The following is a 14,634-nucleotide window of genomic DNA, read 5'->3' on the forward strand; positions in this document are numbered from 1 at the left end:
AAACAGTATCTTAGATGCTCTTCCTCTCCAATTTCCTAGCTTAACTGCTGGCAAGGTATAGTGGTTTTCTAAAGATCTGTAGCTTGGGAACCCCAAGCTAGGGCTTGATGAGTGAAAATAAGACCAGTATTAGAACTAAAAGTTCTACTTCACTTCTGAGGGCACAGTGACTTTTCCCACTCTTTCCTTGCCAGTCTGACCACAGAAATGTGGAAAACCCGTTTTCTAGACATATATGCCTTTGTTTCTGTGTCTCATCTTAAAGTACTGATTCTCTTTGGCTCCACTAGAGGTCAAAAACTTATGCTAGAATTTGGGACAGATTTATTCAGAAGTCTTAAAGCTTCAGGTTCAGGTCCTTCTCATGCACAGTCCCTTTCTGGGGACTTGGCAGAGATCTTAGTGATTTTGTATTTAGAATTTTGCATTTTTTTAAAAAAATAATAAGCGACCCTTAAATTATATAAACTTTGGGGCTTAGAAAACCAGGAGCTTTCCTGACCCTATCCTAGCCTCTTATATAGCTTTAGAAAGCCTTTTAAAAGGGCTCTCATCGGCTTTATAGTAAAATAAACTCCTGATTATAATCATAATGGTGCTTATAAAATAGAGGGAGATTTCTAAACTCATTCCAGACTTATAGAATCACTATCTCAGGGGATAATATCCAGGTGATAATATGCATTTTCTTAAAACATCCAGGTGATACTTAAACTGTATTCTGAGAATATATATGTCTTGGAAAAATAATTCACCCAAGGAATAAGGGTAAAGGTTCTTTATTAAGGATGGACCATGGTTGTAATGTACTTTCAGAGCTTAATTGAAGTCTCAAACTGGTATATTTGTAGAAGTTTCTCCATGTTAGCCTTACGAAGCGTCAGTTCTGAAAATCCAGTAAACAAAACTATAGTGACAAGGCTACTTACTATGAAGCTATAAGCTCCCTGAGGACAGGCATCAAGTCCGCTTTTGTTTTAAAACATTCTACCTTCAACATCTATCTTCAGTGATGCAATTTAATAATTGTTCAATAAGTAATTATGGAGTGAATGAAGGAATATCAAATAAGATATCCAAATTTGTAGCACTTCATCAATCAGACTGTGATTGATGTTCAGAAGAGTAACATTTGGGAGAACAGACACAGGATGAGTTTACCATTAAGTCACTGATTCCAACTGTTTGTTCCCCACACTAAGCACTTAATCATTGCAGGAACCACATAATTAACAGTGTCTTAATAAATTCAATCAATATTTTCACTGTCATCATATCATCATTATGACTATTGTTTTCTTTTAGACTGAGCATTTGGGACTTAAGTTTTGGTATGTGTAAGTATTCCATTAGACTTCACACTCTTGTAGAAATTCCAGTGTTTCTAGTCTATTAACATCTTTTTGTGTCAAAATTTATTTTCCAATATTTTATCCTTGTTAGCTTAATATTACTCACATATTTTATCACCATACCATCTATGACTCTGTTCAAGACACCAAGATAGGTAATAATACATTTTATCTTCTCTAGGTAATAATTCCCTTGTTATTATTACCTTTGCCTAGGTAATAATGCCCATGTCATTCATCTTTCCCATTACAAACTGGGAGAAACGAATGACAAAAAGGGAAATAGGTTTGACATATAGGTACTCATGAATTTTCAATGTTTCTCTCCTTCAATTTTAAAAGTTTGCAATCACATTCATACTTCATTGAACAATACCACTTTAGCAATGTAATTTTTATGGAGTTTTATGTTACTGGAGATTATTCTTCACTCTAAAAATACTAGAGAAAGTTCTGGACATTTTTTAATTATCCAAGAAAATTTCCCATCACATGCCATTTAATGGATTAAACCAATCTTCTGAATAGTTTTGACACTGCAAACATATATAATTTAAGTAAATCTCATGTTATTTCCTTGATAAAATAAAAATTTCAGCTGCACTTTATAGATACAGAAGGCATTACCGCCTGAGAAATACATCATGTGTCATTTGTGTGTTTACATATTTGCCAGAAATGGTGAATGTGTGGACTGATTAATCTATACTCTTAGTTTGAGAACTATAAACACTCATAATACTGATCAATGTTCTCAAAGAAACAGTAATAATTAAAACAAAATAATTTCCTATAAAAGCTTTTGACTCTGACATATAGAAGTTATATTTGTAGATTTTTAGTCTTCTTTATCTGGTATTAATTAGATCTCTAGGAAGCAAATGAGTTTTATCTTATTTAGCAGTTGTGTTGAATTGATTTTTATTTAGTACCTTTTATTTCCTGTTGGATTGGAAAAAATACATCTTATATGATTATACAAATATAGTATTAATAATTATAGTTTATTTTGATAATTATTCTTACATTTTTAACATGCATAATGACTTAATATATAAGGGTGATCAAATCTGTCCCCTTTCCCAAACAATATACTCCTTATCATTTCCTCCTGTCATATATAACTGTTGCTCATTAAGAATATAGTGTTTTAGTCATGTATAATATTGCTTCATCATATCTATACTTAAGTTACCCAGATGTTTATCAAATTCTTTGCACATCTTGACTTCTTCTCTTGCTGATTTCAATTTCCTTCATCTTAAACATTATCACTTAGGAACTTTTTCAGTGACGGTTTCACAGAGGTCAACTTTTTCACTTCTGTCTTAATTTTGCCCATAGTTTTTGATGGTAGGTAGTTTTTAATGGTAGGATAAATAATTCTAAATTGACATTTATTTCCCTCTCAGTACTTTTAAAATATCATTTTTGTTATTTTGCCATTTTTTCAACTGTTGAGAATTTCACTGTTGATATATTAATTCCTTTTTGGTTAATTTTTGTCCTTTTCTTTATTCCTTTTACTTTGTCCTTACAGAACTACCTTATAGTTGATGAACTGAAATCTCACTACTCTATATTTAAGTGTATCACTATCCTGTTTGAAAACTGTCTCTATTCATTCTGTACATTTTGTCTTTCAACAAATCTAGAAAATTCTCTCATGTCTTCTATTAATTTTTTCATTCTGAACCTTCTTGTTTAATTCTGCATGACTTAGCTCACTTTTATTCTTAATTTCTATTTTCAGTGTTCCTTTTTGATTAACTTCCTTACATTTGTCTTGAGTTTATTAATAACTGTTTAGCTCAATCTGTCTAATCTACCTATTTATTTCCAGTAAAAGCACTTTTAAATTCTAGAATTTCTTTTTTGTTCTTTTAAAAAAACATCTGGTCTTTTTTTGTGTGTGTGATTCATTATATTTAATGTTTTAATTTTCCCTTTACATCTTTAGTAAGTTCTAGCATATATCTTTTATGGTGTCTATCTGCTATCTCCATTATTTCCAACGTTGTGAGTCTAATCTTAATGTTTGTTAGGTATTTTAAATCCTGTTTAAAATGGATTATTTTTTCTTTGTGTAGTTTGCAGCTTTGAATGGCACATTTTATCTGGGGAAACTCTGTGGCTTAGGTTAAGGTATTCATTCCTTCAAAGATTTTGCTTTTGCTTATGTTAGGCAACTCAGTAGTACCATTTGTCATGCTATTTCTTTCTTTCTTTTTTTTAGTGTATATTTATTTTTGAGAGACAGAGAGAGAGAGTATGAGTGGGGGGAGGGGCAGAGAGAGAGGGAGACACAGAATCTGAAGAAGGCTCCAGGCTCCAAGCTATAAGCACAGAGCCCGACACGGGGCTTAGACTCATGATCAGTGAGATCATGACCTGAGCCGAAGTCGGACTCTTGACCACTGAGCTACCCAGGCACCCCTGCCTGATGCTATTTCTTATATTAGTTTCTCAGTTTGGTGGTCATTGGATTCATGGAAGTTCCATAAATTTGAAACTTAATTAATTAATATGAGTACAGACCCTTACGTGGAGTTCATAGGAAAGGTTAGTTCTTGCCCTGACTTCAAACTAAGGCTGAGGCTGACCTGCTTCCTTGTCCTCTCCCTCTCTAGGTAAGTTGAGTTCACTCATTCGTTGCCGCTATCGCTCTTTGAGGTTGAAAAAGTAAAGCAGTATTTCCATTGTCACTCTCTTTCTCTGGCTAAAAGTTTTATGTCATACCCATTATAGACTTCACTCCTCGATTCCCACAGTGTGTAACCTCCTCCTGCAGGTACAATTACCACCCAGGGCAACACAGAGAGCATCAGTTCAGTCTTCCTGGTTCATTTTGAAAAATCATTTAGTTAATCAAGACCTCAGTTCTGCTCTTAAAAGCATTTAAAGCAATATCGTACCCTGCCTGTCTAGGTGTTTTGTAAGGGATGATTTTCAGCTTTTCTAATCTTCTATAATAGGTATTTTTAGGCAAATAAAATTAAATAATATACATAAGGGTATAAGGCCAAGCAGAAAAGAAATGAGGCTTCCTGGTTATTTGCATAGGGTTCTTTTGAAAGTTGCCTTAAGATGAAATTGAGAGTTTGTAAAGCTTTGTATGTAACTAGAAAAGAGAATAAGACATATAAAACATGTGCTCTTGAATGAGTGCCCACACAGAAGCACAGTGCAAGAATTTTGACTCTTTTCATTTGATCTAACAACTAGATCATGTTTCCTCTATTCAAAGTCAGAGGTATGAATAATTATTTATTCAGGGATGAAGGGTGTATATGAATAGAGCCCCTTGCTAAAATCAAGAGTTTGTAAAAGTATTTTTGAAATGTTCAAGAAATAATTTTCTGACAAATTGTAAGAGCCATTCACAAAGGGGAGAGTAAACATATCACACAACAAATGTTTATTAAATAACAACTAAGTTAAAGGCATTATAAGCCCTGTTTTCATGTTTACATGGCTTACAATCTGTTACATATATGTGTATATATATGTATATGTGTGTGTGTGTATACAAACAAACAAATATATATGTGTGTGTATATATATATATATATATATATATATATATATATATATATATATGTTTTTGGTTGGATACTTCCTGCTATCTCATTAGTAAGCTCTTCCTCTACTAAAAATTCTAAATTACCTTGGGGGTAGACCATTGACCAACTTAATCTAGTTCCCAGCATGTAAGTTTTTATTAGCTTCTATTCCAGTGGCTGACATCTCTTGGCATCTCACTTCTATTTTGTAATCTACTCATCACAAATTTCATAGATTTAACAGCCCTTCTCTCCCACAAAATATCCTAGAAGTAATTTCCAAGAAATATCTGACTTTTTTCAAGGATTTCCTATGTTTTAATTACTCTATAATTATACCACAGTGCTTTTTACATCCCCTGCAACTGTGAAGGCTGTCTTCAAAAGGGAGTCATGGTGTTATTTTGTTCCTGTTTCATTTACCTTATTGAGATTAGGAGAGGAACACCTGGGTGGCTCAGTCAGTTAAGCGTTGGACTTCAGCTCAGGTCGTCACCTCACGGTTTGTGGGTTTGACCCCTGCATCAGGCTTTATGTTGTCAGCACAGAGCCAGCTTTGTAACCTCTGCCCCTGCCTCTCTCTGCCCCTACCCACCCCTCTTTCTCTCTCAAAAATAAACATTAAAATTTTTTTAAAAGATTAGTAGAGCTCAAAGTGGTGTGCTTAGAAATAGGATAAATTTTGAAAAGTGCTCCTACTGTCAATTTATCTCAACAGAAGCATTCATAACCAAATCTTATATATCTGTGTATATAATTATGGTATCCTAGTGACCATTTAAAGTTGGTAAATTTTAACATCTTTTTATGTTCTTCTATAATTTTAACATCTACACAAAGATGTTATAGAAAGTCAAGAAACATGAAAGCACTTCTATCTGAGGGGTCCGCCTGGACACATTTCTAGATATACAGAGAAAGCAAAAGTAAACCACTGTGTTTCCTAGATCATTTAAGGATTATATAAGGAAATGTACAGAGAACGTCTGATACATATTTCTGATCGAAATGGCATGTAAAATGTTCTCACCTACCTGTTATTTCAAAAGTGATGGATAGGAAAGGTGCAGCACTAGACTTCGACGTACTCTGATATTTACTTTCTGAAATAACAGGGAAATGGCACCATAAGCATTGTATTTCTCTTTTTTTCAAATCAGCTTTGACCCAAGTGGGCTACTTTGTGGAAACTGTGGATAAACAACTACAATTATAAATAGTGTGCATTCCATTTAGAGATGGTGACTATTTTATTCTCCTTATTTCTTTGCAGAACATGGGAAATTATGAACTCCTTCTTCATCTTTCTGTCTACCCATTCACAGTTCAACCACCTTCCTGCCATCCATCTTTCCATCGATCGTCCAAACTTTCTGCTGGTTTATCTTATTATATGTCATCATACAGGCTCATTATCCAGGCTGTTTTTCTTAATAGCCTCCAAGCCCACACACCTTATCCAGAGTTCATTGTGGACTTTTTAATCTATTTTCTACAAAATAATGTTCTAACGTTCCCTATAATATATATCATGAAAGCTTCATGGTGCTTTAGAACCAATACTCTTGGTTTCCTTCATTTAAAAACACGTTCAATCTGTATTAAAAGAATGTCTTGAATTACAGAGTTAAAATCTACTTTCATTTCACTCTGAGCTCTTTAAAAAATCAATTCATGTTTATGTATCCAATGATAAGCACATTTTCATCAGTTTTCTAGCTACTGCTAACCTCCCCATGGGCAAAGCCTCTTCCTGTCATATTCTCATAAGGGTCAGTTTCATGCCAGCATAAGCTGGACCCTGTTCACAGCCTGCTGGAATTCCGATCAGCCAGCTGAACAGAACCTGCCCAGGGTTTTACTACTAACTCTTCTCAGTAGAAAACTTGTCACACCTTTCTTCTAAAGAAGTGGAAATTTTGCTCACCTGAAATACTGTAGGACAAATGTTGTCAAGATTGGGAGGGTTACCTATGGCCTGCGGCAATACATGAATAAGATATGGATGGTCTCCAATATCAAGTAGATATATTTTCCCAATTATCTATAGGTACTATCACCAACTTCATAAATATTCCGATGGTATAATTCAATGGGCACAAATAAGGTGCGAAGTTGCAAATATAATACATTATACTTTGTGCGTATTTTAATAAGATACATTTTGATTTTCTGGAAATTAAATATATTAGCTGAAGGAGGAGAATTTTTTATAGCCTGGTGTGTGTGAGTCTATTAATAGTAGTGAATACACCAATGAATAAAGTTATTTCATGTGGCCCTGTCCTTGTGGTAAGGTGGATATTACCATTCCTCTGTGTAATGTGATGTGCCAAGGTAATAAAGGAATTTTATGTGAACTTCACATCACTTGTTTTCAGTATTTTTATATCCGGAAATTTTATTTGTTTTTAATTTTTTTTTCAACGTTTATTTATTTTCGGGACAGAGAGAGACAGAGCATGAACCGGGGAGGGGCAGAGAGAGAGGGAGACACAGAATCGGAAACAGGCTCCAGGCTCTGAGCCATCAGCCCAGAGCCTGACGCGGGGCTCGAACTCACGGACCGCGAGATCGTGACCTGGCTGAAGTCGGACGCTTAACCGACTGCGCCATCCAGGCGCCCCTGGAAATTTCATTTTGAGTTAAAGTATTTTACTTCAGGTTAAGGTATCTTTTAATAACTTGGTTACATGTGGAAAGAAGACATTTGTTCGGAGAACACATGGTGCAAATCTGCAAACAGTGTAGACTGCGTTCTTCATATTAAGCGTAATACAAATTGCTCTTGGGGCAGGTTGTTCCTGGTTATACAATCAGGATTACTTGAGATCAGTACTTTCTTTTTAGGACTCATTGAAGGAGTGATTTGGAGGACTTTCCCTCTCTTTTACAAAGTAAGCTTTCATTCTTTGGTATTTATTGGAAGAAAACAGAATGTGAACAATCCTCACAGCCCACAGCCTAATTGTTCTCCATCCACACACATGTACAGTCTTACACATCACCCTTGGGATGCTGGCATATTGAATAAATTTCCCAGTGGGAAATGGTAAGTGCTTCTGGGGAGAAATTCATATAGTCTAAGTTCTGAGAAAAAAAAAAAGCTGCAACTTTTAGGGAGGATTAACTGTCTTTAAAAAGACTACATAAGGTTTATTAGTATTCTTGGTATTTGAAATGAAATGACACAAATTACCAAATTATTCATGTTACATACATATATGATTAATATTAATTTTAGGCAAATTGATTATTTCCATATCCATGGATCATTGCTTTGGCATTTGCTTTACTCCAACACATACATCTTAACGACAATGTTCTTTTTGTTTCCCTTTTTCTCTGTGACTTTTTGGTGCTCTGCCATGCTTTTGGCAGTGATAGGGAGACTCCATGGCAAAATGGTTAAAAAAAAAAAACCCACCCAGTTGCAATTCAGAATTCTGAAGGATCTTTTGAAAGTAATAACCCACAGGACATAATTGACATTCAGAAACTAAAATCTGATCTACCTCTAGCAATGAAATTATACTACTCTGAAAGGACTGCTATAATAAATCCACCTAACAGTGTTAAAAATGTGGCCATTAAAATGGCCAAGAAAATATTAATGTACTAACATTACATGTTTTATGCTACTTTCTTACAACCTCAAGAAACATTAGTAGTAAAATGTATCCCTAGGCTAGATTCCTAAATGAGTTGGGTGACATACTATGTAAAGTTAGTGGATACAAAACAATTAAATTGTGCAAGTTGCAAATGCACAACTTCAGTGCTTATTTTCCATGAATTGCTGGTCATTGGTGCCACTAATTTTGGGGGGAGGCAGAGGAGTCCTCTCTTCTGGTTTTTTTTAAACACTCATTTCTCTTGGCTCTTTCCCTTCTCTTCTGGGCATCCTTCACCAGATTTCTTCTCTGAAAATTCTCCTATTTTGGGTCTTTATCCTTATTCTTTTCCCTTTCCAACCAACATATTTGCTGGGGAATACTACCCTATCCTATTTACAACTTTCCAAATACAACACACTCATTTTTTGGCAAGATTTCTCATTGGCTTCTCCTTGTCTTCACCCATAGGCTTCAATACATGCTGTCCTCTCTGCCTGGAATAAACTTCTCGCATTCCTGATCCACTTCCTGTGTGGGAGGTGTGTGTCATCACTCAGCTGTAGTGACACTTCCACTATGTTTCTGTTTCTGTTCTACCCCCCCCCCAGATATTCTAAACTCAAGTTGTAATGCATTTCATACTGTATTATACCTATTGGTTTGTGTGTCCTCATGATAACCATGAGCACTTTCCTGACACAAATTTTGTATCGATATTTCCATCCATATCACCTCATACAATTTTTGAAACTCTGTTGGCAACTAATAGATATTTATTTAATGGACTAATGATAGAAATCCTGCTCTTCTCAGGTAGAGGAAGGTAAGAAGGTCTGCCTATAACATTGCTTAAAAACATTCATATTTGTAGGGAGTTAAGAGCAATTAATTGAATACAAACTTAATCTAATAATTATTAGAATTGTAGAGTAATATTAATATATAATAATATATACTTTTAGCCTTGACCATCTTGAACTCACTTATCCTTTCGCACACTAAGCACATCTCGTCCCCAAATTGAGATTTAAACAACAAAAAAGGTTCTAAGACAGGTTTTCCAAATCAAAGGGTTTAATCAAGAGTTTTTTAAGAAGTCATGTCATTACTATTTTTTAATATTTATTTATTTGTTGAGAAAGGGAGAGGGAGAGAGAGAGATGTGAGGGGGAGGGGCAGAGAGAGACAGAGAGAGTGAGAATCCCAATCAGGCTCCATGCTGTCAGTGCAGAGCCAGACAGGGGGCTCGAACTCATGAACCCTGAGATCATGACCTGAGTCAAAATCAAGAGTTGGATGCTTAATTGACTGAGCTACCTATTATTTTTTTTTACTGTAGTCGTACTTTGTACTTATTCTGTATTTATTTCATTTAAATTCAAACTGAAAATTTCACTCAATACCATAATTAACCTACTATTTTCAACCATATTACAAACAGCAAAAGGGGTTGCCATTTTACAAGCAGATTTTACATCTTATATAAGGGAACTCTAGCCTTTAAAATAAATGACCATTCTACATGTATACTTACAAGATGTTTTCTTCTGTATTTATAATTAGTTACACCTGCTAAATTTTGACTCAGAGTCTGCAGTCAGAATATTTAAAAGACTTGTCAGCAAATCAGAACTGACCAGGGACAGAATTGGATTATTACTATTTTTTTTTACAACCAAAATTTAAATTACTGTTCATCAAAGTGGATATCAGCCATGATGTGAACAGAGTTATGACTGTTCATGTTCCGGATATCTATATGTGAATCTGTCTCCCTGCAGGGTGACTCCAGGCTCAGTCTGCATGTGTAAGTTGAAAAGAAGAAGATAGTTTACCTTCTCTGTCCTTGTGGGTGTTTAAGTGTGAGAGGAGGTTTTCATTGGTCTGCACGCAGTATACCTCTCGCATCTGCACCCCTCCTCCGCAGAGGGCAGTCTGGTTGCCCCGCCTCTTGTCCTGCTGACTGAGCAAAGGGTCCACCCGGCACTCAGTCCACTCTGTAGTCCTCCAGCCATACCTAAAGAAAGAAAATGCTGGCCATGGCAACCACGTTTATTCAATAAAACTTTGCTCTGTTCTTCTTACATATTTTTTTCTTAAAAAAATTAGTCTAAAAAACACTTTCCTCTTGAATCAACCATAGACTACTACATCTGTGGTACAGATTCAGGTTCAATTTCTTCTCCTCTATCCTCAGCAGTGCTCCATTTAAAGAGGGGTTAAATTTAGGATGATCCTGTTTTATTTGCAATTACTGGAAGTTGCTTATAAATATTTTATGAAAAGAGAGCATAATGCTGAAAACATAAAATTTTATGTTCAATTAAGCTGAACTCAGGCTGGCCCTTTCTTGATGCTTATAAACAAAGGAGGATTGAATCTGAGAATGGAAAACATTCTAAATGATGATCAACCCAAACATTTGTTTTGCCTTTAATAAAATGCATGAAAATTGCTACTTCATACTGGATCAAAATTATAAGTGTGTGTGAGGATTAAAAAATATATAACAGTTCAGAGTTTTCTCTTTATTGTGAAGAATGAGTGTTTTTATGTAGCACTGAGAATCCCTGATGAGTGCCTGATGAATGTTGAAAGAGCTGACGTTTCTAATCAGTGAAACACAGGAAAGATGATCTGTGGTTCTAAATTAAAGCTCCAATCAACGTTAGGATGTGAAAGAAATGTTGGGGGCTTGTCAGCCCAATATGTGCTTTAAGGCAATAGCCAGGAACCATTTCCCGATGCCACTACAGATAGAAGTGATGGCATTTCCCCACCTCAAGGAAAATGGATATTCTGAAAGCACAAAGAGAATGGCTCATGTAGCACTTCGTGTCACTTTAACCAAGATGCTTCTTCGGTAATCAGATTAACAGCCAACATGGGTACAAATGGATGTACTAATGTTCATCGCAAATGGACAAAAAAAGTTAAATGGGCCTTCTGATGTCTGATCTAGGTGCTTCGCTTTGTCAATAGTAAAGTTTCATGACAGCAAACTAGACCTTCACATTCATTTTTCATTTTTAAAAGGGGGTGAACACAGCTGCAGGACTGGGGCATCACAGAACAATGCTCCTTATATTTATAAAGGAAGAATGGCATTCAGATAAATTAAAAAAAAGAAAGAAAGAAAGAAAACACGTATAAATGATGCCTTGAGTCAGAGGGTCGGGAGGGGGATGTCAAGGAAAGTGAAACCAAACAAATCATTCTTTAGGGGAGTTAAAATGAAAATTTCACTTTTTATAGAATAAAGTCCAAAAGTCGGAACATTTTTTTAGGACAGTGTTTGCAACATGGTATTTTATTTTTTCCCACTTAGAATTTGTAAAAATCACTATTTCTCAATTCACTAATCATTTAAAATCAAATGGGTATGTGAACACGCAAGGTAGGGAGACATCACAGCATAAGCTGCCATCCTTTATTTACTCACGTGGCACAGGGGACAACTGTGTCTCCTTGAGATGCACAGGGTTCTCTTTCTTCAAGTTCTGGACACTCCTTCTCACTGCCAATAGGAAACTGCCTAATGATCCGTGTCCTGACACGAGTGCCTTTTGGGGATGCCACATCACGGCACGTGTTTGAGCAGGGACTCCATTCTGACCACTCTGACACCTGGCACTCTTTGGTGATCACACAGGACTGGAAGGTCATTGGCAGCTTCTCTTGTCGGCAGAAGCTGCAAAAGAACATTAGGATTCTCATCACAGACTAATGAGCAGTTACAAACTTTGTCTTCTACACTCCAGAGTAAAATAAGCTCGGACATTTTTATTTCTACTTGGAGGTACAATGCCAATTTCATTGAAAATATATCAACATTTATGATGTGTAAAAGCAGTCAGACTCAAAGCTAACATTTGCATTTCCTATTTTGTAAGAGTTGTTAAGCTGTTCAGAGGAAATAGAAAATAAAGGGACTAAACAAAATTAACTGAAACTAAGCTTACCATATTGTTCATTTCACTCATTCCAGATTTGTTTTAATTCAGAAAATGAGGAACCAAGAACAGTTAACATATAATTTTCATTGTTTAGTGATTTAAATAAACATGCCTGGCTAACTTAATACAATATTGTTTTAACAAAAAAACCCTTAAATGTAAGTTTAATATTATTAAAAAAGTTTTTTTTAAACATTTATTTATTTTTGAAGGATAGCACAGAGCCTGATGTGGGGCTCGAACCCACGAATCGTGAGATCATGACCTGAGCTGAAATTGGGTTCTCAACTGACTGAGCCACCCAGGCACCCCATAAGCTTAACACTATTTTTAATATCATTTGAAACTTTAGCTGTCACAATTTCATGATTATTCAAGTACATCAACTCTTGTAGTTCACACTTTAATATACAATATACATATGGGTATCTTAATTAGATACATCATAAGCATTAGAAATATAAATCTATTTATATATTACAGAATACACTCTAAGTAGATGTCTCATATTTACTTGTCAGTAAAGTATTTGTATTCAAACTGTTATCTCTCTACTCCTACTTGAATTAGAGGGATGCTGGGTTCTAAATTGTAATGTATACATATGAAGATGATGTTATGAATGCCAATGACTACGGGCATATGCACTTTGAGTGGTTTTCCTGGAAGTGGGTGGCCTTGTGTTGATTCTTAGTTGAACTCTTGCCCATTCTCAATAACCAATAATGCATGTTTACAAGACATGGGCAGCCTGTCGCCATGATACAGCCATCTGTTCCACTGGGAGAATGCACTGATAATTCTGTCTTGTCATTCAGGTGCTATATTTAACTATGGTAATTAACCATACCAAGAGGCAGGTCCGTTTTAATGTAACAACTCACATTCAATCTTCTTAATTCTACTGGCATGTGCATGAAAATTGCATTCCTAGGAGACAATTAGAGCTCAAAGCATCAAAGTCAATTTGTCTGAGCTGAGAGGTCTGGGAAGAAGAATCATCTGAGAATAGTGGTAAAAGAGCCCTGTGAGTCAGCTCTGTTTTTCTTCTAACAACACAGAAGACCAAAACCCAATTTTTACTCAAATGGCAGGTGTGGGGCATTTATGATACATTAGGTACAACACTAACAACAGAGCAAAACTTCCTCCGTAATAAGTTTTCATTCTTGTATTTATGAGTTCATTCACAAAAGTCAGGCAAACTCATGACCAAATCATGACTTCTAATGCCTCTCTTTACAAACTTCTCTGTAATTTACTCTTAGATACAATTCTTATCTTTCTTGAGATTGTTTTCATAGTAACACGTATATGTTATCCTCTATGTAATACTGAGTTCATGTTTCATGTACAGGCAGAGGGATTACAAATTCCTTTTAACCTTTTGTAGAGAATTTGACCATCAGTTAACGGCCTTTTTCAGTTGTCCTGGTAATCTGAATAAAGCTGGCAAGTCAGCTATGTTACTAGATTGTATTATTTATGATAAAATAACCCCTTTGGATAAATCCCATCTGCACTGGAGAAACTACAAATACCTGATAGACAGCCACCATTTTGAGCTTCCCTGAATGTGGCAACTCTAGGGAGAGGGCTTGTGTTTTTATAGCAACCTTGCAGGCTATGAGAATGGGGTTGCTTCATGAGATCTCAGCTTCTGCGGATCATGAGACTTTTAAGCCAGAACAGCTGCTGGGCTTGTCTGGTGTAGAACTTTTCCTCCATGTGAGCTGTGCTTTACAGATTTCTAGGAAAATTTCCTCATTTGGAATGTCTGATCTACAATCATGTCAAGTTCCTATTCTATATCCTTCACAAAAACAGACCTGATGCCAAATGTGGCCTATGGTATAGTCTTGTGAGTCTTATATACGCACAGCCTAAGTTTAACACTTCATTTGATACTCCCAACAATCCTTTTATGTGGGTACCATTCTTGTTTTCATTTTATAAGGAAAAAGTTTCCAAAAGGTTAGGAAACACCTTCAAGATCATATATCTAGCAATTAGCAGATTAAATTTTGAGCTTGGATTTTTAAAAATCAGAGTCCATTTTATTAACCATTTTTTCCTACTTCTCACATTTTAAACTGTAAATCTCAGTTTGTTAGGACAAATTCTTTAGCTGGGGCCAATGCCAAAG

General features: G+C 35.6%; 1 protein-coding gene across 1 annotated transcript in view; it reads right to left on the reverse strand.

Moving 5' to 3' along the window:
• Positions 1 to 14,634, reverse strand: part of THSD7A (thrombospondin type 1 domain containing 7A) — a 434,259-nt gene that overhangs the window by 203,131 nt on the left and 216,494 nt on the right. Inside the window, exons 3-4 of the mRNA XM_047097264.1 lie at positions 11,975 to 12,223; positions 10,368 to 10,549 (exon numbers count right to left, since the gene is read on the reverse strand). Of these exons, the coding sequence (XP_046953220.1) occupies positions 10,368 to 10,549; positions 11,975 to 12,223 (431 nt within the window). The remainder of the gene's footprint in view (positions 1 to 10,367; positions 10,550 to 11,974; positions 12,224 to 14,634) is intronic.

The sequence above is a fragment of the Lynx rufus genome, unplaced genomic scaffold, assembly GCF_022079265.1.
Source record: "Lynx rufus isolate CCGP_SWC_20201006 ecotype Redwood Valley unplaced genomic scaffold, mLynRuf1.p SCAF_4, whole genome shotgun sequence".
Lineage (NCBI taxonomy): Eukaryota > Metazoa > Chordata > Mammalia > Carnivora > Felidae > Lynx > Lynx rufus.